This window comes from Epinephelus fuscoguttatus, linkage group LG9, assembly GCF_011397635.1.
Source record: "Epinephelus fuscoguttatus linkage group LG9, E.fuscoguttatus.final_Chr_v1".
In the NCBI taxonomy this organism is placed as follows: Eukaryota; Metazoa; Chordata; class Actinopteri; order Perciformes; family Serranidae; genus Epinephelus; species Epinephelus fuscoguttatus.
Genome location: NC_064760.1, coordinates 20,010,150 through 20,037,052, shown reverse-complemented (window position 1 = coordinate 20,037,052; position 26,903 = coordinate 20,010,150). Strand labels below are relative to the sequence as shown.

The 26,903-nt window shown below is 41.5% G+C and overlaps 1 protein-coding gene across 1 annotated transcript; it reads right to left on the bottom strand.

The window, feature by feature from the left end:
- Positions 1 to 209: 209 nt before the first annotated feature.
- On the bottom strand, positions 210 to 26,865 carry si:dkeyp-115e12.6 (centromere protein F). Its single transcript, XM_049585079.1, has 19 exons — positions 26,630 to 26,865; positions 24,412 to 24,489; positions 24,083 to 24,260; positions 23,732 to 23,928; positions 23,442 to 23,545; positions 23,066 to 23,130; positions 21,725 to 21,986; positions 17,982 to 18,175; positions 17,173 to 17,298; positions 16,851 to 16,979; positions 14,621 to 14,743; positions 13,486 to 13,621; positions 11,526 to 12,982; positions 9,347 to 10,216; positions 8,699 to 9,033; positions 8,469 to 8,568; positions 7,184 to 7,787; positions 5,761 to 5,892; positions 210 to 3,647 (listed from the first exon to the last, which is right to left on the bottom strand). The coding sequence occupies exons 3-18, from the start codon at positions 24,242 to 24,244 to the stop codon at positions 5,774 to 5,776; spliced, it is 4,983 nt and encodes a 1,660-aa protein (XP_049441036.1). The 5' UTR covers positions 24,245 to 24,260; positions 24,412 to 24,489; positions 26,630 to 26,865; the 3' UTR covers positions 210 to 3,647; positions 5,761 to 5,773.
- Positions 26,866 to 26,903: the final 38 nt, after the last annotated feature.

The following is a 26,903-nucleotide window of genomic DNA, read 5'->3' as shown; positions in this document are numbered from 1 at the left end:
CACTTAAACACTTTGAGGCTGTCCTCACTGGACCATAGCGCTCATTTAAATGTCCGCCAGCAATAAAAATAAAAAAAAAAAACTCCTCGACCTCAGCTGACAGCGGACCAAACAGGCCAAATGTCAAGACATGAAATACAGAGTACACTGACCGACTCCTCAGACTCAAAGGCGCTCAGAGATAAATGAATCCAAGAAAGAGACAACGGTTAAATTAAGAGCAAGCTTTTTATTCTAGCCGCAATCACAACACAGATACATTCACATCAAAGTGTCCAAAACAAGGCAACGAATACACAGTGAGTGCGACAATCCCGCCTCACTGCCAAAAGACTACAGATCCCAGAGATATGAAGGCAGCTCAAAGTGTGTATGTATGTGTGCGTGTGTGAGGGTATCAACATGGCAAATGAATGGCGATGACATCGAGTCAGTAACAGTCCGCACTGTTCTGCCTGAGTCAACAAACCAAGGCTGGGAGAGAATGACTCCACCTCTAAATAAAATATTAATATAACAAAAATCAAAAAACACTCCACACTTTTAACACAAATACATCAGTAACCTTTCGCTGAATAATCTCAAAGGTCAATGATAGACAGCTTTGCAAGGTTTTAAAACAGAGCTTCACATTTCATCAAGTCTGTCTTTAAACAATACTCACATACCAATGTCTGTATTGAAAGAAATAATGGTAACTTTAATTGCTGCCCCTCTCCATGCTGTCCACAAAGAGAGCATTTCTTTCTTTCTTAACCTATCTTCCAACTTTTATTTAACCTCCTGTGTCGGAGTATTAAAGGGGGGTATCAATTGTTTGGAAATGATTTTCAACACAGAGGTGGCTAAACTGGCAGCTAGCAGCTAACAATACTAACCAGGGGGAAATGGAGAGTGGGTGCTACACTTCAGCAATAGTGCAGTCCTGATATCAGTGATAACCGCAGTATGAGTGCAGTGCAAAGCGTTGGCGACAAGCTAGCCAGTTGGATACATACATGCACTAAGGGCCCTGATACACCAAGCCAACGGTCAGCTGTTGGTCAATATAGAGCCATCAGTGAGCATCTGTCACCCTAGTTTCTGTGTTGTGTCTCACACGGTTGGCACTAGTTGGCACTTGTCGCATGTTTTTTGGGCGATTCAGACACGTCTCCTAACCTTTTGTATTTTTGTTCACTGGCACACAGTAAATATCCTTTATTCATTCAATAATATCAGGTTGTGTTGTTCATGTGCTAACTGGCTAACTAGTATTTTGAATCCGTACTGACAGTTGTCCAGTTTCTCTTTTTGAGTGACAAATACGGACTACCGCTGTTTGCGGCTATGGAGTTATCTCCTCTGACGCAGGTGCAGATCGTAGTTGGTTAGTGTTTATGTCCAACTTTTTGGCCAAGACACAGTGACGTGAGATGATGCCACTAGTTCATTGATGTCTCTTTGGTGTGTCTGGGCCCTAACACGTGCATGCAGCCGGACTGGCTTACAACAAGCCACAGAAAAGCTCAGATTACAACACACACAGAGGTAGCATAATTTCATTCTCTGCTCAGGACCATTGCTCCACTAAATCTTTACATAGCAATTAGTGATTTGCTGCTATAGAAATGCTTTGAATGTCACATACAGAAACTTTTAACTGCTCCACAAATGAGGAATGGTTTGCAGACAGCTAGGAGACAGAAGCCAATGGTACAAATACGCCTATTAGTTAAATGTGTCAACTTAAAGTCCCGTTAGCATCCAAACTAAACTAGAGAAAAGAGAGAAAAACTTAAAGAGCCATTGAGACTGACTGGCTCCAACCTCCAATTAGCCCAAGTATAGTCACTATATCAACATGCTTCGAGACCAAATATTTCACTGAGACACCAAAATTAATTTAACTGCACCACTTTCTGGTGTGATCAGGCCTAAACTCTCATGTTAGCCTTGTCTTAACCTCAGTCTATCTTCACACAGAATGAGGACTGTGGATTTCTTTGTGGCAAATATGTGCAGGAGTAGGGATGGGAAGATATAGTGTCATAGTAGGGATAATTGTGAATATTGTGTCCAGCAGCACCGAAAGAGGCTGCAGGGCAACCAACAATAAAAGAGGTCAAAAATTCTGCCTGAGAAAAAAAATGATGCCATTTTAAATAGCTGATAAGCCTGTTTTAAGACTGCTTGTTCTTCACTAAAAAGGATGTTAACTACAACAAGATGTGTGTCCTCTTTGTGATGCAATAAAAATATGTTTCTTAACAAAATGCAAAGTGAAACCAGTATGTTTTGATATCATTTTAAGAGTTCTAACCACATGATATTTTCATAATGTCCCATGGCCAGATGGTAGAAAGAATGACCATTAACTCTTTCGATCTAGGTGTGAACATGTGAGTACAGTTTTAAGATAGACTTGAAAAACTGTGGACTTTTCCTTTGTCTCTGGTCAAACCTTGTACACAAGCCAAGTGGTGAGATCCACTTGTTATACGGCATAATACAAACTGTACATCAACTCCAAACGTATCTACAAAATCTACAGTGTACATACATGTGGGCTACTGTCGTCTATGGCACAGTAACAAATGTGCAAAAAAAAAAAAAAAAAAATCTATCAAAACCACTCACATCACTTAAATAAATTATATCTGATCAAATATAATAAATCAAATGAATTCATCTGTATGCTCAGATAATAAAATAAAGCTTCAAATGATTAGTTTTTGGTAAATTCAACCACTGAGTGCTCGTTAGTGTAAGATAGAGAAGCAAAGCAGCAGAAGGAGGAGAGAGGGAGCGCAGTTTGGATCACCATACATGGAGCGGAAACCAACTGCAGGTTAGACTGAGTCATAGACATGTGCTCACTCCTTTCTCTCTCTCCCACACACACACACACACACACACACACACACACACACACACACAGACATACACACACAAACAGTAACGTCAAGATGAGGACATACATGTCCATATTCACAGCTAACGTCTCACACACACTCTCACTATGCTTTCACACAGTTGTAAACACCAGCCTTCTACTGAAACACATTCAAGTGTACGTAAATAAGCCACCTCAGGGATTAAAAAGAAAATATATATATATCACATTTCATAACAGGCCGTTCTCGGCTTCGCCCTTTTGGAAAACAAGTCAAACTTATCTTGATGAGCACTTGTTTAGAAAAGCATCGACTAGGCACTGACTCATTCGAAGTAGGTCAAAGCTGGACCCCATAACTTAATGCTGCTGAGACACTAAAAACTAAACAGTCCCTTTGGAAAAGTGGTTGTAAACTTTAAATAAACACCAACAAACATCACTAAATCACTACCTCTGCACCTAAATATACAGGTGGGTGTAAAGTGACAGCATTGTGATGGAGAGCGATGTCTCCACACAGCAATTAGAGGATAAACTAGTGACCATTAAGACATTTTAGATCCACAGTGGAAGTGTTTATTCTGCCAGTGCAGGCACAGTTACCTGCACACACATACAGAAGTCCTTGTGTGATAGAAGCACTTTCTAAACTGGTCTTGTGCTGGTTTGAAGGTCAGGTTGCTGGTGACTGGAGTGTCCCTGTATGGTTGCTGTTGTCCATCACTGAGGTTCATCGTCAAACCACAGTGATCAGTTCCTTCAACCACATCTGAAGACAACCAGTAAACAAAAACATGCAAACATGAGGTTATATTTCAACCAAATAAAAAAGAAAACAATAATAATTTAAGACAATATTTTCACTTGTTTTCAGGATTTTTATCAAGACTGTGTGACTTTATTTTTAACCATGAAGTCTGCTGATATTCTTAATGTATGATTAATCAATTACACATAAAGAGACAATCAGTCTAGTATTAACTGTACAAAAATAGAAGATAAAATGAACTAACACAACAAGCTATGAAACTATCTGTGTGGACAGAGGTTACTGATCTGCAATATACCTGCTGTTTAGGTTCAGATATAAGAATTTTAAGGATAAAGCATTTCTTTCTATTTATTTGTATGTATGCACTTATACAAAATATTTCTATCTACCAATCTTCATAACACCCTATAGATAAAGCAGAGGTGGGAAGCAGAGATGAACACGATCATACAGGACACTTGGAAGGAGGTATGTACTGAGGCACATCTGGTTACAAATTCCAACACATGGAGGGAATTCAATTGGTAAATAATAATTAGATTTTTCAGAACACAATAATATCTATAATGGGCCCAACACATCCCAGCTCATGTTGGAGAAACTGTGGAACATGCACTGCCAATCACACCCATATATTTTGAAAATGTCCTAAGTTAGGTATTTGACAAGACCCTACAGTGGTACGTCTGGGTGTTATCCCTTAAAGTCTGACTGTGAGGGATGAGAAATACCCCTTATATTATTTACAGCAGCCTCAACATGCATAAGCATCAGATGGCTAAAAGCAGACCCTCCCATACACAATACATAGATCCAGAAGGGCTGGGACCTCTACCAGATGGAACAAATGACATACTCATTAAGATTTCAAAAATCCGCCTTTACTAAACGATAGGGATGCACCGAAATGAAAATTTGTGGCCGAAGCCGAATAATATTAAGCACTTGGCCCAATACCGAGTACCGAATACCGAATATCGTTGTTTAGTTTTTCATTAGTTTTTGCAGATGAACCCCCTCCAGATTAGTGTTGTCACAGTACCAAAATTAGGACCCACTGTACAATACCAATGAAAATATTATGGTTCTGAGTAGTATCACGATACCACAGCGAAATTGAGGCAGATGTACCTTTTGTCATTTATAAAAAGATAAATCACTTTTCTATACATCACTGATATTTCAATGGAATAAATTACTTATTGACTTATTCATACTTCAAAAACAGCATCAATAAGTGATTAACATGGGGGGGGGGTCAAAATAAAATGAATAAATAAAATAAGAATCAACCAGCCACCCTCCTCCCCTGACAAGTCCCTTCATAAGTTAAGAACAGTCCCTAAAGTGCGGTGAGGTTTGTGGGCCGTGAACGGCTCGTTTCTCCTCTGACACATCACGTACAGTCTGTGTTCGGCTGGCTCGGCTGTTCAGGTACTTTTGGGCAGTCATGACGCCAAGAAGAGGATATTATTGGAGCCGACTTCTCCGTCGCCCGGTAAGCCGATGGCCGCCGTATTTGACAGGAATACATTACTGTCTGTGTCTGTGACCCCCGTTCAACCCACAACCAATGGGATTCGCCTTTTGTTTCTGCTGCTGGTCGAAATCTGTAGGCTGCTCGCAGTGTGCTGAATGATTTAAGCCTATTTTGCTCGCTCAAAACAATTTTTAGTCGCAAATGTGAGTCCGGTGATGGACGGATCGCCACACTGCCGACATTTTACTCCACCCGTCAAGGCATGCTGTTTGATTGCGTTATTAAAACACGCCGCTATTATTCGGCCTTGCTTTTAACTTATTCCACCGAATACCGAATGTGTGTTTTTTTGCAATATTCGGCCAAATATATTCAGTTACTGAATATTTGGTGCATCCCTACTAGACGATGGAGTCCTGCCATGGCTTTCTTAATACAGTGAGGTTTAATGAGTAGGGCTCAGCAAAACTCTTACTTTTATATTGATAGGTTCTATCAAAGACTAGATAAAAATAAAGTTCTAAAAAAATATATGGACAGTAACTTATTAATACTTAACATGCCTTTAACATGTCTTCGTTCTTGTGATATAAAATCTACACCAGTTTTCTCAGTGTCTCTTGAGGTTACCTGCAGCTGTGTTTTAATCCGTCTCCTCCTCCTGACTCTCTTCTTTCTGAGGGGCAGGTACGACAGATGTCCCTAACAAACCTCTTCTCACAATGTAGGGACACGAGGGACCACTGGGGATGTCGGCAAAACCTGCAGGACGGGAAGAGACCGACAGGGGAATAAATGAGGGGATTAGGAGAGAGCAGATAAAGGACAGATTGTGAAAGCACAAAAATAAAGAGCACACAAAGAGGAAACGCAGAGAGAAAACATCACTAACAGCAGGGGCGTCTGTTTTTTGTACATTACAGAATCAGACAGTCGCGAACATGATTTACATACTTAGAGACTGCACCCACTATCAATGATACATAACCAACTTATATCCAGCGTTTAATCTTTTTATCTCAACTTGTTGCCCTCACCTTTAAAAAGTTTTGTCTGTCACAGCAAGGCTCTAATTTTAATGATTGCCAAATAAGTTCATATTGCATCTCTGTTCTTTTGTTTGTCAGACTGAAAATCCAAATATCTCTGATTAAATTAGCCATTTTAAACACATGTTCTAACATCTTAAGAAAGACACGTTTGCTTTTTAAAGATAAAAACATTAATATCATTTTCATATCCATGCATTCTGTAATGAGATAGAAGTAAAGGGTTTTAGTAAGATAACAGCCAACTTTCAGTCAACTGTAGACCGTAAAATAGATATACTGCTGTAACCCAAGATAGGATGACTGGGAAAATGTTTACCTGAGTTTAGTGCCAAGGCTGGAAGGAAACTACTAGTCTAAGTGAAAAAATATGTCTTTCAGCAACTTCAAAGCTGTTTGAGGAAACTTTGGAAAAAACAAGACACATTCATTTTGCTTTAAAGGTATACTGTGCAGGAACTGTTGGTTACTGTTTGTAAACAGCATCAAAAACAAAAATGAAAGCCACTTGGCATTGTGTCTCAATAAATTTCAGGGGTTTTTTTAGTGCTGTATCTGAAATTTTTGTAGTTTCCCCTTGGATACACACTGCTTACAGTCTGGCACTTGGTAACTACCTTAATATAATATCCCGAGTGCTATGGGAGCACACGGCTATTAATGTCCCAAACACCGCAATATGAGTCAGAGGGGCAGAGTCCCTGGAGAAAAACACACCACCACAAACTTGAGTGGGTCATAATAGATGATTTTAAGGGGTTATATTTGTATGAGTTTACGTATTTTGTTTGGTTGTTTGTTTTTCTTAAAGTCATGCATACTATATTGTTAAGCACAGTTAGCCAACAGAGGAACAAGACTGTAGGTATGATGCTTCTTTTCACAGATTTTGTACCAATTGTGCGTTTACGTAATTCTACACAAGCCTAGAATTACACAAGCCTTATATTCCAGGCTGTCAATTTTCCCCTTTATTTACACAAACTTTCAGCTGACAAAGTTACCTTTCATGACGACTTCCGGCAGTCCATACGGTTCATACTCTGTGTCATCAAAGGCAGCCGACAACTGCGTTCTGTTACGGCGAATTCTTTCAGCCAGACGTGCCGGGTCAGCCGGGATGGGGAAGGAACCCGCAAACAAAATTTTGTCTCCTAACTCTGCTCCCTCAGATACCGGGACAGGTGGGGATTCCACTAACTCTTCTTCCTCCTCCTCCTCCTCCTCTTCCTCAGTCTGAGTGTATGCACAGTGGAGTTCAGAGGCTGTTGGAGCACTGCGAGGATACAAACTCTCCTCTGTTTGACTGCTGACACTTTTCATTTCTGTCCTGACACACCTGTCCAAGGGATCATTGGTTGCGATTACTCTATCGGTTGCTCTAGGAGCCGATATTCCCCATGATTCCTCATGATTCCCCGTGTTACTCTCAGCTGATTTGGTCTGCTTTGGTAACGAGACTTTGTGGGAATCTTTGGTGGCATGTAGTTGACCCGATTTCTCCAGTGACATTTGGATAACGTCAGTGTCTCTCTTCACTTTGTGTTGTGTCTGACAGGTATTTGACTGATGCAGAAGGTTGATCTCCTGGTTTTCCTTTTCAGATTCCTGAGTCAAGAGAATAACAGAACAATTAAAGGCATAAACCCATCTGTGAGAAAAATGTGTGCCCAGTAACTCTTTATTTTTCCTATAGTAAAGAGTATATAGTAAAGTACTGAGGACAGGCTGGTGATTTGAGTATTGATACAAAAGGAAAAATAGAAATGCTTCATTTTACAGGTCCTTCATTTCCTAATCATTTCATAAATTCCATGGCAAGACTGTAATTTAGAAATGAAAATAGGGACAGTAGTAATTTATTGAAAAAAGAGCTTTATGTTAACACCCCACAAAAATCAGTTATTTTTTTATTCTTCATACGTGTCGAAATGTATAATTCCCTATAGCCAGATTTCATATTTTTGCATGATCATCTGGCTGACTATACACTGACTCTGGGTCACACTACAGTGATTTGGCATAATTTAATTTGAAGTGTACCGAATTAACCCCGTCTCTATTTTCTCTATAATTTGCACTGAATTACAGTTATTTCCGAAAGATTTCTGAAAAAATTCTAAGGAAATTACAGACCTGGAGAAACAAATTCAGTCCCCATTCCCTCAAATTGGACTGTACTCTACTAAGGGATTTCTACTAAAATATTCTATAAGAACTCCATATAAAGAGTCTAAAACACACACAGTGGTCTGGTATCTAAGTGAGTGCTGATTAAAAACAAATCACCTCGTCAGTCTTGGCAGTGTCCTGATTGTATTCCTGAAGTACTGCAGTCTTTTTAGAGGGATGGAGACTCTTTGGTTCAGGGAGGTTGCTGTGCTGCAGTCTTAAGAACAAGAACAACGTTAATTCAAAGCATTCACATATACATCATCATCATCTTACGTATATACATTTAACACAGGCAGTAAATGTAATTTATTGCCATATTTTTAGTCCTAGTATGAGAGTGTTACCTGGAGAACAACATGCGGCCCTGCAGTTTGTTGGAGGAGCAGGAAAGGAATATCTCATCTTCTCTGACAACAGCCACATTACCAGGGCTCTCCTGAACACCCAGGTAAGGCGCCTGAACCTGGCTCTGGATCATCTCATCGGTCTGCTGCTGGTTTGACTGGGACTGTCTGATCGCAGAGATCTGGTCCTGGGTCTCAGACTGGCTGTCTGTTTTGGGAATGAAGTGGTCAAATGTTGGGGCTGGTTTTGAGGCCAGTCTCCACATAGCAAGCTCCTCAGCTTGCTGCTGGGTCTGAGCAGAGAGTGCCCGTAGCCTCATCTGCAGCTCCTCCACCTGGACAGGAGGGGAAGGACAGGACTGACTGAATCAAACTTGAGTCAGTCTTCACAGGTATTTCAGATAACTGGGAATAATTTTAGGTCATAAAACAGTTGGTTGAGATTACAGTAATGTCTTCTTTTACTAATATAATAAACTGTACATGTGCTAAATTCAAGGGAAGGACACTAGTTCAGTTCCCCAGTAAAGACTGCCAACATTTACATCACTTTCTACGTGATTAACTAAACAGATTTTTGTTGCTCTTCTCACGTCAGAGATGTCACATCATTGTTGTGATATAAAAAGGAAAGTACAGTGTGACTACCTGTTGCTGTAGGCGACTGATCTGAAGATCAGAACCTGCATCCAGCTCCTCTTCAGCCCCTGAAGTCCTCCCATCTTCCCTTTCTAAATCTCCTCCTTCATCTTCACTTTTTTTCACATCCTGCAGCAGTGACTGCCGTGCGTCAGTGATGATGTCATTCGGCACACTGGGTGACCTCTGCTCCGCCAAGCAGGACAGAGCATTTCCTGTGTTTTGGCTTTGCTTGTCTGGGTCTCCTTGGTTTTCGCTGTCAGTGTGTAATGCTGCAGTCCTAGAGTCTGAGACGGTCAAGCCCTCTATTCTTTGTTTCAGCAGCTGATTCTCCTGTCTGAGAGCGAGCAGTTCTGCAACCACGTCTGCTGTTCCTCCATCTTGACTGCAGTCGGTCTCACACATCGCATAAGAGGAGTCATTGGTACTCTGAGTCTTGGCCTGAGAGGCTGCATGCTGTTCCTCTGACCACAGTCCTTCATTGTCTGATTTGTTACTAATAGGTCTTTCAGCATCTGATGTCGCGATCATTAGTTGACCTGCACCTCTTTGTGCATCAGGGTCAACACCTGCCGGTGAGTCTGTAGTGAGGATGGTGACAGCGCACTCTTTTTCCTGGTTTACCTGAAGCCCCGAGATCTCCATCTCTTCTTTTTCGTCTCCATCCTCCACCTTGCTGAACGTCATCTCCTCTCTTCCTTTCCTCTCCTCTCCCTCTTTTTCAGTCTTGAGTGCATCCAGCTCTTGCTTGTAGCGCTGCAGTTCCTCTCCCTGGCGGAGGAGGGCACTCTCCTTCTCTTGCAGCTCAGCTAGAAGACCAGAGATGTGCTGGCTCTGCTTCTCAAAGGCCATGGTTAGCTGCTTTGTCTGACGTGTCACCTGAGGGAAAAAAATAAAAGTATAAAGTATAGTCAGAGCTTTACTGGGTTTTAAGTACAGCTACACAGCACGTTTAAAAAAGACTAACCTATGAATACTCAGGTTTTAGTGTTGACAAACCTCTGTTGAAAAAGTTATATGCTTCCTTTATTGAGTCAGTTCTAATATCAGTTGAATCAGTTATCTCAGTCCATAAATCAAAAGCCAACAAGAAAAAACTGTGAATGCAAACCAGAAAGTCACCGCTGTACATTTAATGACTTTTGCCATGTGTAAGTCATGGACAGAAAGCTCAGGTCATCTTACTGGACTTCCAAGTGTCCTTTACACAAGGAGTTTTACATGCCTCCATTAGGGCAGAGGTTTACCTCTTAGGTGGCAATAACAAATACTGTATATGAAGTATTTTAGCCCATCAGCTGTTGTTACTTTTAACAGTGTGTCATCTGGCCTTGTCCCCTGGATGGTGGCTTCCTTTTCTAATTTGTTTCCCATAAGGGTTTGATGAAAATCAATCCATGTACACTTTTTATCTCTGCCAGGCATGACCCTGGAGAGTCATGCTTTCGGTCATGTGTGTGCATGCATCTGTCTGTAGCTAATCTCGCAAACTACCATACTCATCTCCCTAATATTTTTTGGTCAAAGATCTTTCATGGTTGCGCTGATTCACATATTTCCTCTCTCTCCTCCTCCCTCCTAAACAGCAAGTAGGGGCCACAAGTGATGAACACCTGCTCCAGTTTGGCATCTTGTTTCCGCTAGGGACAACATACGTGGCGGTCTTGTTAGTGTTGGCAGATTCCTGGTTGTTTAAAACATTCACAGCTGTCCTGCATACATGCTGGTCACACAGCCTGCCCAGCACTCCCTGTTCCTTTCTAGCATGTATTTATTGTGATTTTTATTCATCTCTTTTCTTTATCTTATCATTGACTGCTGTCTGTAAAACCTCTGGGGTCATTAATACTCTATTCTGTTGTGCTCTGCAGCAGCGGAGGGGCCAACTTCTTTCATAGAACAGCTACAGAAAGAAATGTATGTTTAATAAATCTATTTTAATCAGTCATATCTTTTCAATAATAGCAAATATTCTTCAACATTGCAACACCATTCTTCTATCTGAACCAAGGTATCATGGCCAATAAATGATAAATGGAGTTTAACAACTGGATTGAGTTGACTATTCACAATACAAGTTTTATGATTTAGTACATATAATAGTTTTCTTTGTACCTTATTAATATAAATTGTCTTACTGTGGCTGGACAAACTCAGTGTACTGGACTGTACATCCAACATTACTTACCTGGCTCTGCAGGGCCTCCAGTTTAACCTGGCATTGGTTAGCACGTTCTGTCTCCTTTGTATTCTTCTTCTGTAGGCGCTCCACCTCTTTTGCCAAATCTGAGGAGGCAGGCTCGACCTGGAGGTCAGAGGCAAACCCTCTGTCGTCTGACAAGAAAGACCCTCCCAGATAGTTTTGTCTGGTGTCTTCCACGTCAGAGGCCACTTGACCTGTTTGCTCTTCATTTGACAGAGGTGAGCGCTGACGATCTATCACTGTATGTGCTTCCTGAATAAGATCTGCTGTGGCCTGAGATACAAGCATGTTGCGTTGGTTGGTGGACTGGCAGAAGAGGAGGTGCTGCTCTGGTGAAGGGAGGAGCTTGTTGTCGCAGAGAGCGATGTTGGAGTTGAGCTCATCATCATGGAGAGTCAAGTACGTCAGAGGGCTATTGGAAACTGAGAGTTTCTCCACTTCCAGTGAGTCTTTTTCTCTGCTGCGCTTCAGTTCTTCCAATTCAGCTTTAAGTTCTTCAAGTTTGGTGCTCAGCTCCTTCTTTTCATCTACATCTGTGTTTGTTATTTGGTTCCTCTCCTCTTCCTCTCTTTTTCTCTCCTCTTGCTCTAAAGCCAGCTGGGCTTTCACCTCTGATAGCTGTTTCTTTAACTGGATATTAAGTTCTACCATTTCACTCTCCCTGTCTTCTAATGCTTTGTTTTTCTCGTCCTCCTGCTCGTCTCTCTCCTTCCTTTCTTTTTCCAGCCTTCCTCTTTTTAGCTCTGTCTCCAAAGCAGCCATGGCCTTCCTCAACCTCTCTGTCTCAGCCCTCTCACTCTCCAGCTGTGCCTTCCATTCCTTGTCCTGCTCGTCCTTCTCCACAGCCTGGCTGGCACGTTTGCGGCTGAGCTGCTTGAGGCGGGTCCTGGCTTCTGCCTCAGATCGTCGTTGGGCTTCCAGGTCCTCAAGTCGCTTCTGCAGTTCTTCGCGTGCATCCTGAAGCTCTGAGCGTAGTGTGGCATTCTCCCTCTTTAGGTCTTCAGAAGCCTCAAGAGAAGGAGTCTTTTCAACAGAAACTGTCAAACTGCAGTGATCCCCATCCATGGAGGTGTTGGTGGGAGGACCAGCAGCAGAGCGAGAGGAGCTAGAGAGTACTTGATCAAACGAGTGCTTGTTTGTCCCAGAGCTGTCACTCTCCATCGCCTCACTTCTACTTTTGTCCTCCTCATTACTTTTTCCACGGATGTATTCTGAGTCTATGCCTTCCCCTGGCTCTCTGTCAGAGGGGTAAGATGCTGCAATCTCTACCCTTCTCTTTTCCACATCCACGCCCTCTTCCCTTGTTTGCTCTGCTGGAGTGGTGGTGCCAGGCCTCTTATTGTGAGTTGATGGTCGAGAGTGAGGGGCATAAGAGGGTTGAGGGGAGAAACTCTGTCCAACGGGGCAAAACTGGACAGGTTGTAGGGGGACCGCTTTTTGCTCTGGAGTAAAGAGGAAGGAAATACAAACAGCAGAATAAAAGATCATTTTAAAGACAACACATGCACCAAGAAATCACAGGCCGTAAAAAGACTGAGCCTTTCTCTTTTTTTATGTGCAATACTGGAATAGTTAATTGTGTTTTAAATTTGAGAAAATGGATAGTGCATCATTGACCAGCAGGAGGCAGCACTGGGACTTTTGCATTGAAGGGGAACTGCATGTACTGTACAGCATTCATGAATGTAAAACACCCATTAGGATTCATCCACTTAAATAATGAAATCCATCTATTTTAGTTTAGAAAATTCCAAATTAATCAACAGGCCATCATCCACCTCCATCTCCTGATCTCTGACCTCCCTGTGGAAGGAGGAAAGAGGAAAAAAAACTCTACAAGACCTCTTGTTCAAAACCATATCACATTAACATAATTTACCATCTGCACATCATATGACTGATAAATCTGAAGCATTTGTCCTCCCTCCAACAGCTCACTCCTCACCCTGCAGCTCTTTGAGAAGACGAAGGGCGTCGGCTCGCTCCTCTGCCAGTCTCCTCCCCTCCTCCTCAAGAGCACGTTCTTTTTTCCTGCTCTGCTCCAGACTCACTGCCACACCCTCGGCCTCACGCAGTGCTTCCTAATGACAAAAAAATATAATACAAATACAAATAAGGTGAAGTGAATCCAGTCAAATGGTCAGGTTAGTTGGAGTGATCAGTTCTCAGTTGAACCTTTAATAACAATGGTCTGTTTTGGGACAGAATCAGCCCCTCTACAATCTACCAGATGTGCACAATAAAATATCTTTAATTTCTCACAGTCATCTTAAAACTCAGCCTCTTATAACACAATAAGAAAAGCAAATACTTCTGCTTAAAGTCTTGTTTTAATATTTGCACCTGTTTGAATTAGTGCAGCAGAACTTGCACATCAAAAATGTGTGAGAGCTACAGTATGTACTGACAGCTGCTTAGTAACAGTGTCACAACACCAACAGACAAGCAAGCCACAGATAAAGGCAGCATAGTGCAGATGTTACAAGCTGGGATACATGTAATGAACTGCCACAACAAACTACTCTGAAGATTTAAATATCCTCCGCAGTGTGGCTGTACTGAGTGTTGGTCTAAGATTTATAGTTCTTGCAAAAGCTCTTCATATGTGCAAGTTCAGCAGTTCATCATTCAGATTCATTATTAGTAACAGTACAGTTCGGCTCATGGCAGGTACAGTGGGATATGAGGGTTCATTCCTTGCCAAACTGCCTGGCAAAGGAGACAATTTAAGAGATCAATATTAGATAATTTATCTTTCAAGCTCTTCTAAATGCTCTCTAATGCTCAACCTTTATTAAAACATAATAATGCAGCTGGGTGATTGAAGAAGCCACAATTTACAATTTATTTATAATTTATTTACAGTTCACTTATTTTAAAAAATCTTAGACTGACATACGGCACATTAAGATGTTTAAAAATGTATGGAGTTCACTGTATACCCACTGAGCTAATGAATAATTGATACATGCAGACCCTGACTCCGCTAGACTCTGGACATCACTGAGAGTGTGTGTGTATGAGTGTGTGTGTGTGTGTGTGTGTGTGTGTGTGTGTGTGTGTGTGTGTGTGTGTGTTACCATCAGTTTGGCTTGTGTCTGTGCTTCTTTCTTCTGGCTCTCCTGCAGCTGCCCCTCTGTCCACTTCAGTTTCTCCTTCACAGTGTCCAACTCTTTTTCCAAAGCCTGCTTCTGCAGAGACAGCTGAAAGAGGATATTATAACTCAGTAGCTGATAAAAACAGGGATAATTAAATCAAAGAAGATGGAAGGGAAATAATATAAGAAAGAGACAAAGGTAGGAGGTTAGAACAACATAGAGGAAATATAAAAATAAATTGGCTGTTGTAGGAGGTGCAGAAATCAGGACCAGTGAGGGGAAGCAGGAGAGCAATCTGTGATCAATAGCGAGCGTAAGCTGTGTCTAATGTCTACCTCTCTGGGGAAAGAGATGGAGGTTTAACAGGCTGATCGGCTTCCCACCAGCGCTCATATCAAATTCTAATGTCAATGTACACGTGGAGAGTGTTAAAGGTAGCCTTACTGTAGAGTACTGTGTAACATTTCTGATTCAATTTTAGTGATCACATTACATGTACTAATCCAACAAATAGGATACTTTCCTCAGCCTTTTAGATTGATTATTCTTGTGTCTTCAAGTCATGTTGGAAACAACAACATGAACAGTACAGTGTACATGGAATAGTGAACAAAGTGGTAAATATATGTCACAGTGGCAACTCAATGCTGTAGTGTTTGTCTATCAATGATGAACTTTAGGGAAGGTTTTTGTATTGGTCTTGAATTAGACAACTTCTGCCACTAATATGGACTTAATGCTACAACATTTATTGGCCTATTAACTCAAAGTAAGCCAAGAGCAGTCATTATAGTGATTTAAGTTCTTGTCATATGTAGTGTAACCAGTTTAACTACTTTCCCAGGACGTAGTTCATTCAGAGACGTCACAGGGACTGTGTAAATTGTTTACTTATTTCCTGCAGCTGCTCATGAATTAAAATATGTCTACAGCCAAATCAGCTGATCACTGTGAGTACTTCTGTGCCAGCAATCTTCTTGGATGTTACCAGTTTTTCCAGTTTTCTGGAGAGAATCTTCACAAATGTTTCTACAGCACATAAGGCTGTAGCAATATGCTGTTTGACAATGCTTTAATTAGTCCATTCAAATATCTAAAAGACGATCACTAAATTACTTAAGGTTCTACGAGTTATTCGTGAGTGAAACGGCATGCATTTGAAAACTGTGAACACAAATTCCATTACGAGCTGTGTAAATCGGTTACTATCAGCAGCTGAATGTGTGATTTGATACGACAAACTGTGCCTCTATTGTGTGTTCACTCTCGTAGCCTTTTCAGATATATCAAGATAACATCTGTGTGGTTTACAGAGGGCTTACAGTAAGGTTTTAGGGGACACTATGGGTACAGTGAATGCTCATTGTTCAGACTTCTTTCACAATGTTTAAAAGTATAGGATTGAGGACAAGGAAATATTTTCTTTTTTAAGTGTCAAGAGGCTCACTCCGTGCTGAGATTAAAATTTGTGTTATTGTTCTGCTGACAAAACATAGATACCACAGCATTCCTTCACGTAAACAACACGTATACAACAGCATGTCTCCAAGCACAAACTCACTCCTCCTTCCCTACATTCATGCAACTTCCCTCAACACACCTTCATACAAATCTTCCATCTACCTTCACCCTCATACCGCAGCCATGCCTTCACGCCTCACTTACTACAAACTCTTCACTGTTTCTCACACACAAGTTATGAGTTTTGGTTCACGCTTCCATAACCAAAGCATTCTGCACCGTCAGACATAGTCGCACGGTCATTACCTTCACTGCTCAACCTTTCCACTGGGAAGAAACCGAGAGGAGAGGAGGACGAAGCGGAGAGGACAGCAGGTGGAGGGAATAAAGGAAACAGAGACAGAGGGCAAGAGACAGAGTGAGAGAAAACAACAAGGTCAAGAAGCAAGCGTGGGAGAAGAAGCGAGATAAGTTTATTGACCTTTGGAGAAAGAGTGAGGGAGAGGAGTAGGGATAGAAACAGAGAAAGCAGGAAAGAGAAACAGGAAATAGCTGAAAAAACAGAGCAGATATGAACCAAAATATCAACACTATGTATAGAATATCAGTTTGCTGCACAGTTTCCAGTGTTGATACAGATCTGAATTAAAGGCTTTATCTTGGCAAAGTATCTGTATGGAAAAGCATATTGGGAGTCCTGTTTGTCTTGTTCATGTGTATGATTTTGTGTGTACCCTGTGTGTAATTTTACCTTGTCAGCTTGGGCCTGCAGGGCATTGTGTAGTGTCCTGGCCTGCTGGAGCTCCTGGTTGAGCTTATTCACCTCCTGCTGATGCTGCTTCTCTAGACTCTGTCTCTCCTTCTGAAGCTCTGTCAAATCCTGGAGACAACACACACACACACACACACACACACACACACACACACACACACACACACACACACACACACACACACAAAATCTGAGCCAATCTGAAATTTTCTCATGCTTCATGCAGTTCTTTCTCCAAGCATCTGTTATTCTCTCAATAGTGCATCTGTCCATATCACTCATTCACCCATCTCTGCCTCACCCTCTGATGTTGTTTCTCCATCTCCTTTGTACGTTGCTGGTGTTGCAGTCGGCTGCTCTCTGCATTTTGCCTCTGACACTTCAGCTCCTCTTGTAGCTGCTTCAGCCTTTGCTCAGCTCCTGATGCCTACCACACAGGCACACACATGTTCTATTTTCACTGCCATCATGGGCTTGGAGTGTGTCCTGGTTATGATATTTAATTATTTTCAGGTGTGCATTTAAATGGTCAAATTTGTGGGCATGTTTGTCACATCTCTAAACCTGTTCTAACAACCTGTTGCTACATGATGCATTTTAAAACATTTTCTGGTACTGTTTTCACTTTGTTTACCTTGATTTTATCGTGTGATGCTGATAAGCGTTCTGCATTTGACTTTCTAACATCAGGAAAGCATTAACACTTTGAGAGCTTGGCATGGTTGCTCTTAACAAACGAGTCAATGGGAAAACTGGCAGCCCCTCACAGTCTCTCCTCGGCATTGTACATTGTTTGCCAAAAGGTTAGATTTCACAAACTATCAGCTGAACAGAACATAACAAGGACGGTGTTTTTCCAGCTCACCCTTTCCAAAGTGCCTGATAATAACTGATTGTGTAACAAGTTAAATATTTCCAAATGTTTGTTATTTTCAGGGAAGTCAAAGAGCAGTATTTTGACAAATGGGGCTAACACCCACACCTAACATTTTATGACAATAACAAAAGGGCCTATGGGAAATATAGAACATTAGCGCTGATATGAAACACATTTGATTTCAGCAGTACTAGTAACACCAGATGTATTAGCTGTGATCGTGGATGTTTTACCCGTTCACTCTCCTGGGCCATGCGTGTGTGTGCCATGCTGAGCTCGTCGCGGGCTTTCTGAAGGTTGAGCTCCCTGGCGGCGAGCTCCTTCTTGCTTTGTACCATTTCAGTCTGAATGGACTTCAATGTCCCGGTCTTTGCAGACAGCTCCTCCTCCAGAGCAGACACACGACGCCGCGCCTCTGATAAAGATGCTGGCAGATGAACCAAACACACAGAGACATACTGGTTAACAAGTTAATTTGGGTATAAAACAGGTCTCAGAAAAACTAATATCACCTGAGCACATTATAAGTGCATCACTAAGATGATGTAAATAACAGAAACAAGGTTGCTACGTATGAAAATATGTCATGTAGGAATTGTAATAGTATTTGTAAAAGTAAAAGAATTGGATTGAGTGGGGAAGGTATATTGCTTTTATAAATGCACAAGAGCAAGGGTGATGTGGAAGCAGTTGAATCACAATTATTACAATCACTGTCTGCATTACTGCCCACCATCTTCCAGAAGAAAACAATGATCATAAATATGCATTAAAATGTTCAACTCAAGATCTTTGAGGCAAGTAAGAGTTATAAAAAATATCTGAATCCCAGTGTAAGAAGGATTTCAGCATTAAATGGGGGAAAGGTGACTGAGTGGGTGGAGAGCAACAGAGACAACAGGGGTGTGGTAATACTGGGAAAATACCCATCTTTAAGATTTGTTTCACCAAAATGAGAGCTGGCATTATCAGTAAAAACACCTTCATTTATTACATCTAACCGCCAACAGTCAACGACACAGCAGCAACATACAGTCCGGGTCTTCACAAAAGAGGTCAATCCATACACACCAGCTCACTGATGACCATCTGTTGTAACTCCATGATACTTTCACAACGCCTGAGGATGTCTGGCTGCTCATTTCCAAATCGAGGGATGAAATCAATTTTCTGTCTGTTGAATATGCTGTCCTGTTTCTTTTTCTCATTCCTTACATTTTTCAAATGTTCCACTTTTTAAATGAACTTGTAAGTGACTTGAATAAACAGAAAAACAAATAAAGACATGCAAATTTTGTTAGGTTTTCACCATCGACTGTAAAATCTGTATTAAAATTGTAATATTTACCAAATAAAAGCCCATTAAAAAAGCTAATCTGAATAAAATCCTCTGTGTCTTAAATGATTACAGTGGGGTGGTACATGATAAAAACACAGCAGCAAAAAGCCAGTGAAAAAAGTACACCTAATGTAAACACCACACACCCCTCACCCTGTGTGTCCCAGCAGCTAAAAGAAGCTTTTATTGTTTCACATTGAACAGTCCCCTTCCTCCACTGAACAAACATACACAGAGTGGAACAGAGAGAAAGAGGAGCGTTATATCACAATTATAAAGGGGACTAAGAGCCACTGTAGATCAGGAAGCTGGCCTGGGAGCAAACAGAGGAGTCTCCGGCAGAGCCAGTAATATCTACACAACCTCTTATGTAACAAGTGTTGTTGAGGTTATACAGAGCAGAGATTCAGGATGATTGCGCTGCTTCACCTACGCTGATGTTGATGAGTTAGTCGCCTCAGAGCTACAAAATAAACCAGAACACATAGTATGTCATCATTTGGGCTTAATGCTCCACCCAAGATCACAACTACACTCCAGCATAACTGCTGCTGATTAACTGTCAGTATCATCAGTCCTGATCTACTGTAAAACTTATTAGCCCAGGTTATTTTTTGCTTAAATCGCTAAAATCAACAGGCATCTATATGGGACAGGCTTTTAATTCCTTTCACGCAAAATATTGCTCGTCAAAGATCACGAAAAAAGTAGAAATGTTTATTTTAACCTGTATTGATATTATTTGTAATAAAAATAAGGCTTCAGATAACACAGTAATTATGAATCATCTAGCTCCGACAGACAGCGCATCACAAAGAGTTACGATAGGACAGGATTACGGCACCTGTCATACCGACACAACACCACTTTATCCTGTTTAACCAATACTCCCTTGAATACTTGGATACATTTTTACGAAAAAAAAGTTTTGATTTTTTTTTTTACCTGAGGACCCTTATGGACTAAAGGAATATAAATAATTTATAGGGTAATCGAGGAATGGACACATAATTTCAGGTAGAACTGTTAAATTGAACTGCCTGACAACCAGACCAGGCTTCTAATTGAGACAGGTGTTTATTTGTGTAGCCACACCAGGCTAGTAAAAGGGACTGGGGGTTTAATTTAGCCTGGTTCCAGACCATAGACCTCGCCCACTCAACTGAGTAGGCTTGCATCTCTGGTCTGGCATACTGCAATGAATTTGAGATTTATCTCGTCCAAACGATGGATGGACCAATGAATGCCGGGGGTGGGGGCGGGTCTAGCGATTAGCCAATCAGCACCACGCTGATGTCAAGCTGTACACCGGTGGGTAACTGGTGAGGATAGCAACAATGGCAACAGCTACAGATGCTACAGACCACATTAACGATGCTATCGAGGTATTTCGCCACTACTCGCGTTAATGGAGGACCAAATTAAGGAAGCTGCTAAACTGGATTTAACGGCGATGCAGCTGGGCGTGCACGACGACGGAGAGATTTTAAACGAGCAATGCTCGCTTGTTTTCGGCACCCCCGAGGCATGGATACTAATGACGTCAGATTCTGGGTGAGTTGTTGATCTCTACTGATTGGTTAGGGAAAAATCAAATTCTCTCTCCCTTGTAAATCGCCTTCAATGGAGGCATTGTCAGACTGAAGGTTCTGGGAGCTTCAGTCTGACACTCAGGCTAGGTTTAATTGGGACTATGCTTTTAATTGAAGGGTTTACAGTTGATTTAAGCCAAAAAAAATTTTTATAGAAACATTACAGATAGCTTTATTATGCATTTTTCTTATTGTCTGCAAACCCCATTATTGAGCCCAAAACTAACAATGAATTGACAAGCTAATATAAATGATTCCTCTGTGGCTCCATTATTGTCCACAAACTATTAAAAATGAAAACTGAAGCACTGCAGTTTGTTTAGCCTTTCATCCCCCCAAAAAAAGTGCTTTTCTCTGAGGAACATCTGCTAAAAATTTACTGCCCAGTTTGTTTGTTTTTTTTAAGGAAATTAATTATCTCTCTTTTTTTTTTTTTTTTTTAAAGGAAGCTATATATATCTGTGAGCCATCTTGAAAGATTTCAGTCTCGGGCTGAGAAGCACAGAAAGGTCAGGGAAGACATATTATTGTTTTTTCCCTTTTCATGAGACAATAGACATTAAGAAAACTATAAAGTAACACCAGCCTTATAAGTATTCTGACCAGAGTTCTCTTTCAAAGTCAAAACCAGCTGTGATTGAGCTTCTGCTGCTGCAGCCTCCATGCTCTGGAACAGCCTTCCTATTGACATTATGTTGGTCAACAATGTCCACTGCTGTAAACAGCATCTGAAAATCTATTTGTACTGACAGTGTTCCCACTGATGTCTGTAAAACCCTGCTTCAGAGGGGGAACAAATAACCAAAATTGAAGACAAAATTTCAAAATCAAGGGATTGTGTGTCATATCGCAGGACTACTAAGTTAAACAGGTAACAGGTGAACTTCTCTGTTTACTTCAGTCCATGCTGGGTCCCATTATCCCAATAACTTTTTTAATCCTGCTTTAGGAGACAGGCTGTCGGGCTGGGACGCATATTTCAAACTGCTAATGGGCGACATCCAGCCGTGCCACACTGCCATGGTGACCATTTCACATTACTCACCGTCTATCTCCGTCCTGCGGTCCTCCTCCTTCCCATAAACCCTCTGTTCTGACTGGCCAGGACTGACGACATCAGTGCAGGGCGTCTGCGGAGAGGAGGGGGACGGTCTCCTGGCCGCTGGCCTTGAGTCGTCCCGTTCCCACGGAAACACACCCACAGGAGTGGAGAAGATGTCCGATTGGTCAGATGGATGGCGGTGGGGTGTGCTCTTGTGTTGTTGTCGTGGTAACGAGGCCGTGCCCACTTCAGAGAACTGGAGCCGCTGCAGACAGGAGGAGAGAGGGATTAGATCCAGACAAATAGGAGGGTGTGAGACTGAACAGGATGTCAAACTAGAGAGAAAATTTTAGCAGTATTGACAAACAAAAGGGCTCGAGGGTTCAAGCTCTTTCACTTTGACTTAAACAGTATTTTACAGAAGAATGACTCATCGCTAATATAATCATGACGCTCCCTGAATAATTTGACTGTGAACAGCACCACTGCATATTTTTTTTAAACAAATAGTGTGGGAGCTGGGAGAAAAGTCACAGGTCAGGTGTGAAAAGTAAAGGTAAACCGCCACAATAATTACAACTTTTTCATTCCTTTTTTACTATAAACAAATGCAGCACACTTTCATAAAGTTAAGCAGAGGCACAAGTAGAAAAAAACTTGTCCTAAAAGTATACGTCTGGTGATATTCCGTATTTCTCTTACTGTAAACAAGTCCCATGAAAAAATTAAAACTAGCAATAATATATGCTCTTCATAAATATTGTCTGTGGCCAAAATGGGACATAGCATATTCCATCATTCCACAGACCTTCATTGTTGTCAAAAACAAATAGAGTTTACTCCTGTTTGAGTAACATTTGCTAAAGACTATAGTGTCCAGCTGTTTTGGGAAATTACTGAGTTTTTTTTTAAAAAGAGTGGAACTGTATATTTGCAATCTTTTAAAAGACTGATGTCTTCAGTAAAAATAAAAGGGCTGTGAGCCACAGACAGGTTTAGAAGGTCACAAAGCAATGAGAGACAGGCTGACACATTTTTGGCTTTGGTCTTTCCTTGGAATTTGTTGACATTTAGAAAAACACAGCATAATGTCAGCCTTGTCCTTTCACCAGGCAGCTCAGCACAAGTGTGCCCTGCTGTTAAACAAGGAGCCATGAAACAGCTGTTAATTAGTTAATCAGCAGAGAAAGCACAAAAGAAAACACATGATAAAAGAATACACACACACAATAAAAGTTCTGTTGAACTGACATGAAGTGAGACAATTCCCACAACTAGAAAACTACAGCTGTAAACTTGAGCTGGCCTATGCATAGCTCAGCATTAAAACAGGCTGGTACTTACTCTGGCGTGAAGAGTTCGGCTCTGTCCTTCATCTCTATGCCCCGACCTCTCCTCCTTCCTGCTCCCTACAGGACAAAAGCACAGCATATGGACTGGACTTGGTACCAAAAGCCAATCACCAAAGCTGAACAGAAACAACAGCAGTGAATAACCTAAATGGATTACTGACAGGAGAGGAGGGAGACATGCAGCAGTCCTCAGAGAGTGAAGGGTTGGAAAAGAGCAGGAGCTGAGGGAGTTTATTTATAACCTCTCTATTCATTGGGGAGTCTTGTGGTTTTGCTGTTTAATTTTCCAAACTATGCAGTGCATTAATGAAAAGATAGAAGCCACCAGAGAGAATAAACACAGGAGTCATAAAGGAACAGGACCGTACCATTGTGTTCCCAGGGTGAGTTTGAATTCCAGCAAGGGGTAGAAAATAGAGTGGTATCTGCCAATCTGGTGCTGTTCTGCAGCTTCTCTAGCTCTGCCTCCAGCCTGCCAAGGTAGGGGTAAAGAAACAGAAGAAGTTCAGGAAGACAGTATGATAATCATAATAATTGAATTGTCTTTTAATATGGCAACATTAACAAGAATGAAACCCCATGTCTAGAAAAGGTACCAGAACAATTTAAAAGCAACATTTTAATTACTGTCTGTGGGTGTCATTCCACTGGTCCTAACCTTTTAACATCCTGGGTGAGTTTGTTGTTGAGGGTGCGAGCGGAATCTAGCTGGCCCTCTAAAGAGCATACTTGGGCCTGCTTGGTCTGGAGCTCCTGGGTCAGGCGCTCAGTGCTTTTCACTGCTGCCTTGGCCTCATCGCGAACACTCTGGAGTTCTCTCTGCACACTCTGGAGCTCCCCACGGACCTCCTCATACTAGTCAAGGAAGAGGATGAGGAAGAGCGGCAGGAAAAGTACATCATTTAAGATTACAAGTACTGAAAAACTTTTTGTATGTCAAACCAAACATGATGATAGTGTTGTATTGACTTGAGGTATTGGATGTGGCTCTCAACATGGCTGCTTATACCTTCACAGTTTGTTTTTCAAGGTTTGTGTGAATGTTGTCAAGCTGCAGCTGTTTCTGCTTGTTTTCTCTGAACAGTCGCTCCTGATGGACCTGCAGCTCCTTCACCTTTTGCAGGACACGTCCAGACAGCCCCACAGTCCAGTCCTCCTCAGCCCAGCTCATCTCTCTCTGCCTGGGCCTGACAAAGAGAGGAAATAACATTAGCAAGCTCTAATACGATTTAAGTTTTACTTCCAGATTTTTAGTTTGCCTGCATTATACTCTGGAGAAAACATTTCCTTTCAACAGTGTTCAAATGCATGCATTCATGAGCCAATGTGCTAGCTAACCTGTCCTATTCCTGCTCGACAGATCCAGAATCAAACAGTCCCTGGAGTCATTGGAGTCAGTAGCTGGAGTGAAGAAACCTGAAACACACATACACAATGTTTGAAACAAGGAGGAAGTACAGGCCTGTTAAGTAAGGTGCAGGGAGTGCTATGTCAAATTGTGTTTTGGCAGAGGATCCAGTCCACACCACATGTATCTAAACATGTTTCAATCATCTGTGCCTTTGGCTGTGGGTCTTGAATATGTTATGTTGCTAAGGCTTTGATCCCTAAGGGAGATGCCGGTCGTCACCACTGGGCAGCTGTGACTCAATGTTTTCCAACACAGACAGCCTGTAATGTTGCAAGAGCACTTTAAGTTGAAAATAAATCCATCTCAAACTGAAAAAAGTAGTTATATGCTCCCAAAAAATGAGCATGTTTTGCTCAGATTACATCACAATTTCATGGGAATGCAAAGCTAAAGTTAAATCTGCAAACTCTGCATTCACTCCCACTTTATGTATACGGGTTGACACTAACAAATGCACACAAACACAAGCAGAGTTAAAAATAAGAGTGTCGTCAGAATGAAGAAAAGCCTGCCTGAATATAATAGCCCCACCAAACCTGTGGAGGTTAATTCTGATCTCAGTTTTGACATGCACTGCAGCCTTAAGGCTATTAACACCTCAACTCTAGTCAGATAGTTTCTGTCATAGCTCACAGGTTGTGTCACTGCGTTTACCTGTTTCTGAAAACAAGAGTGGCAAGAATACTCAGCTGAATTGACAGATGTATTAATGAAACAGGAACCACAATATGATACCTAGAGCAGCTACAGATACAGTACAGTTACAGACTTGCAGAGGGACTTCTTCCAAGTGTGTGTGTGTGTGTGTGTGTGTGTGTGATTTCATTAGGTTGACATGCTAAGCCTTGCATTAATGACGCTGGTTAACAGGTTGCATTTGGTTTAGGGCTGGTCTGAGCCAGAGCTGACAACCTCAAAGTGCTTATTTTGCCAGAACATCAGCTCAAAACACAGTTTACAATGATTTAAGAAAGAGAAAAGCAGAAAATCCTCATATCTAAGAAGCTGGTACCAGAGAATGTTGTCATTGTTTGACTAAATTAATCCATTATTAAAAGTGTAGCCAATTAGTTGTCTGTCATCTACTACTTATTTAAGCTCTGATCTAGCTTAATGACATTTAAATATGTTGATAAAATAAAACATATCTGACTTGGTCAGGAGCAGAATTATAAGGTCCTGCACTTTTTTCCACTGTTTTCACTAGGGTTTTCACAGTCCACTTATTTATCAAGATAGTCAGGTGACTGAGACCTAGTGGTTTAAGACACATACTATGTACTTGCAACATGCCTTATTGGATTGTGGCAGGTCTCAATCCAACAAGGCCCCTGTTAAGACTGTAAATGGTCAAATAAAAGGAAAAATACCCTTATATAATTTTCTTAAAAACATGCAGATGTATATTTAAAATCTGACTAAGGGGATGTTATAATACGGACACTAAAAACAAGCAAAATTATATATATATATATATATATATATATATATATATTTATACTTAGGCCAGACAAAATAGGTCTTACACACCAAAACTAATCACACCATAAAAACAAAGAAAACAAAATGTCAATAGATTGAAACATCAAACATGTCCACTCTATTTAATAATATCTATCTGACACATCTGAAGGTGGGGTTTGACACCTCCATTAGTAGAGAAGGCAGCTTTTCTATTACACAACACCAAGATACAGAAAATAATAATCCAAATTTTAGCCTTAAATCTGGTATCTGGCTCTGGTATCATGACCATTACATTTTCTCACCTGATAGCTAACTAAATAAAGAAACTAGTGCCCCCTCTTTGTAAAGGTTGATTAAGTAGCGTTAGATAAGAGCAGGTTTAGTTTAGTAGAAGATGAGGCAAAGATCCAGAGGTTGGACCCTGGCCTGGTCTGTACCACCTCTGATCACGAGGTTCAAACTGAACAACAGACAGTTGACAACTTCCAAAAACATACAAGGTTGTATTTAACTTTAACGTCCATCATGAACACCATCAGTGCGGTAGCCAGCACGGCATCATGGCCGGCTGAGACAGGCTTTCCCATCGCGTGTTAGTGCTTGGTCCATCAGCGGTCAGTGACTGACAACTAACTTAGCCCTGATGCTACAAGCTAACCCCGCACTAAAGCTACTTACCATTCACTTCAGAGTTACTAAGGGCGCCAGCCGCCACTGAGCTGCCGCCGTGACGGAGCTCTGAAGCCGCTCTCTCTAAAAGTACCGACAGCCTCCAGTTCTTCTGTGAACACCGGGCGAACCGTCTCTTTGAACGGAACCGAAGCTAACAACTGACGTTAACTGACAGTTTTCATATCTGGGACAAGATGCCGCGCGTCTCGTGCAGCTGACAAGCCAACAGTCGTTGTGGCACGAGGCGGGGTGGGGGTTAGTGACGTAGGAGGGGAATGTT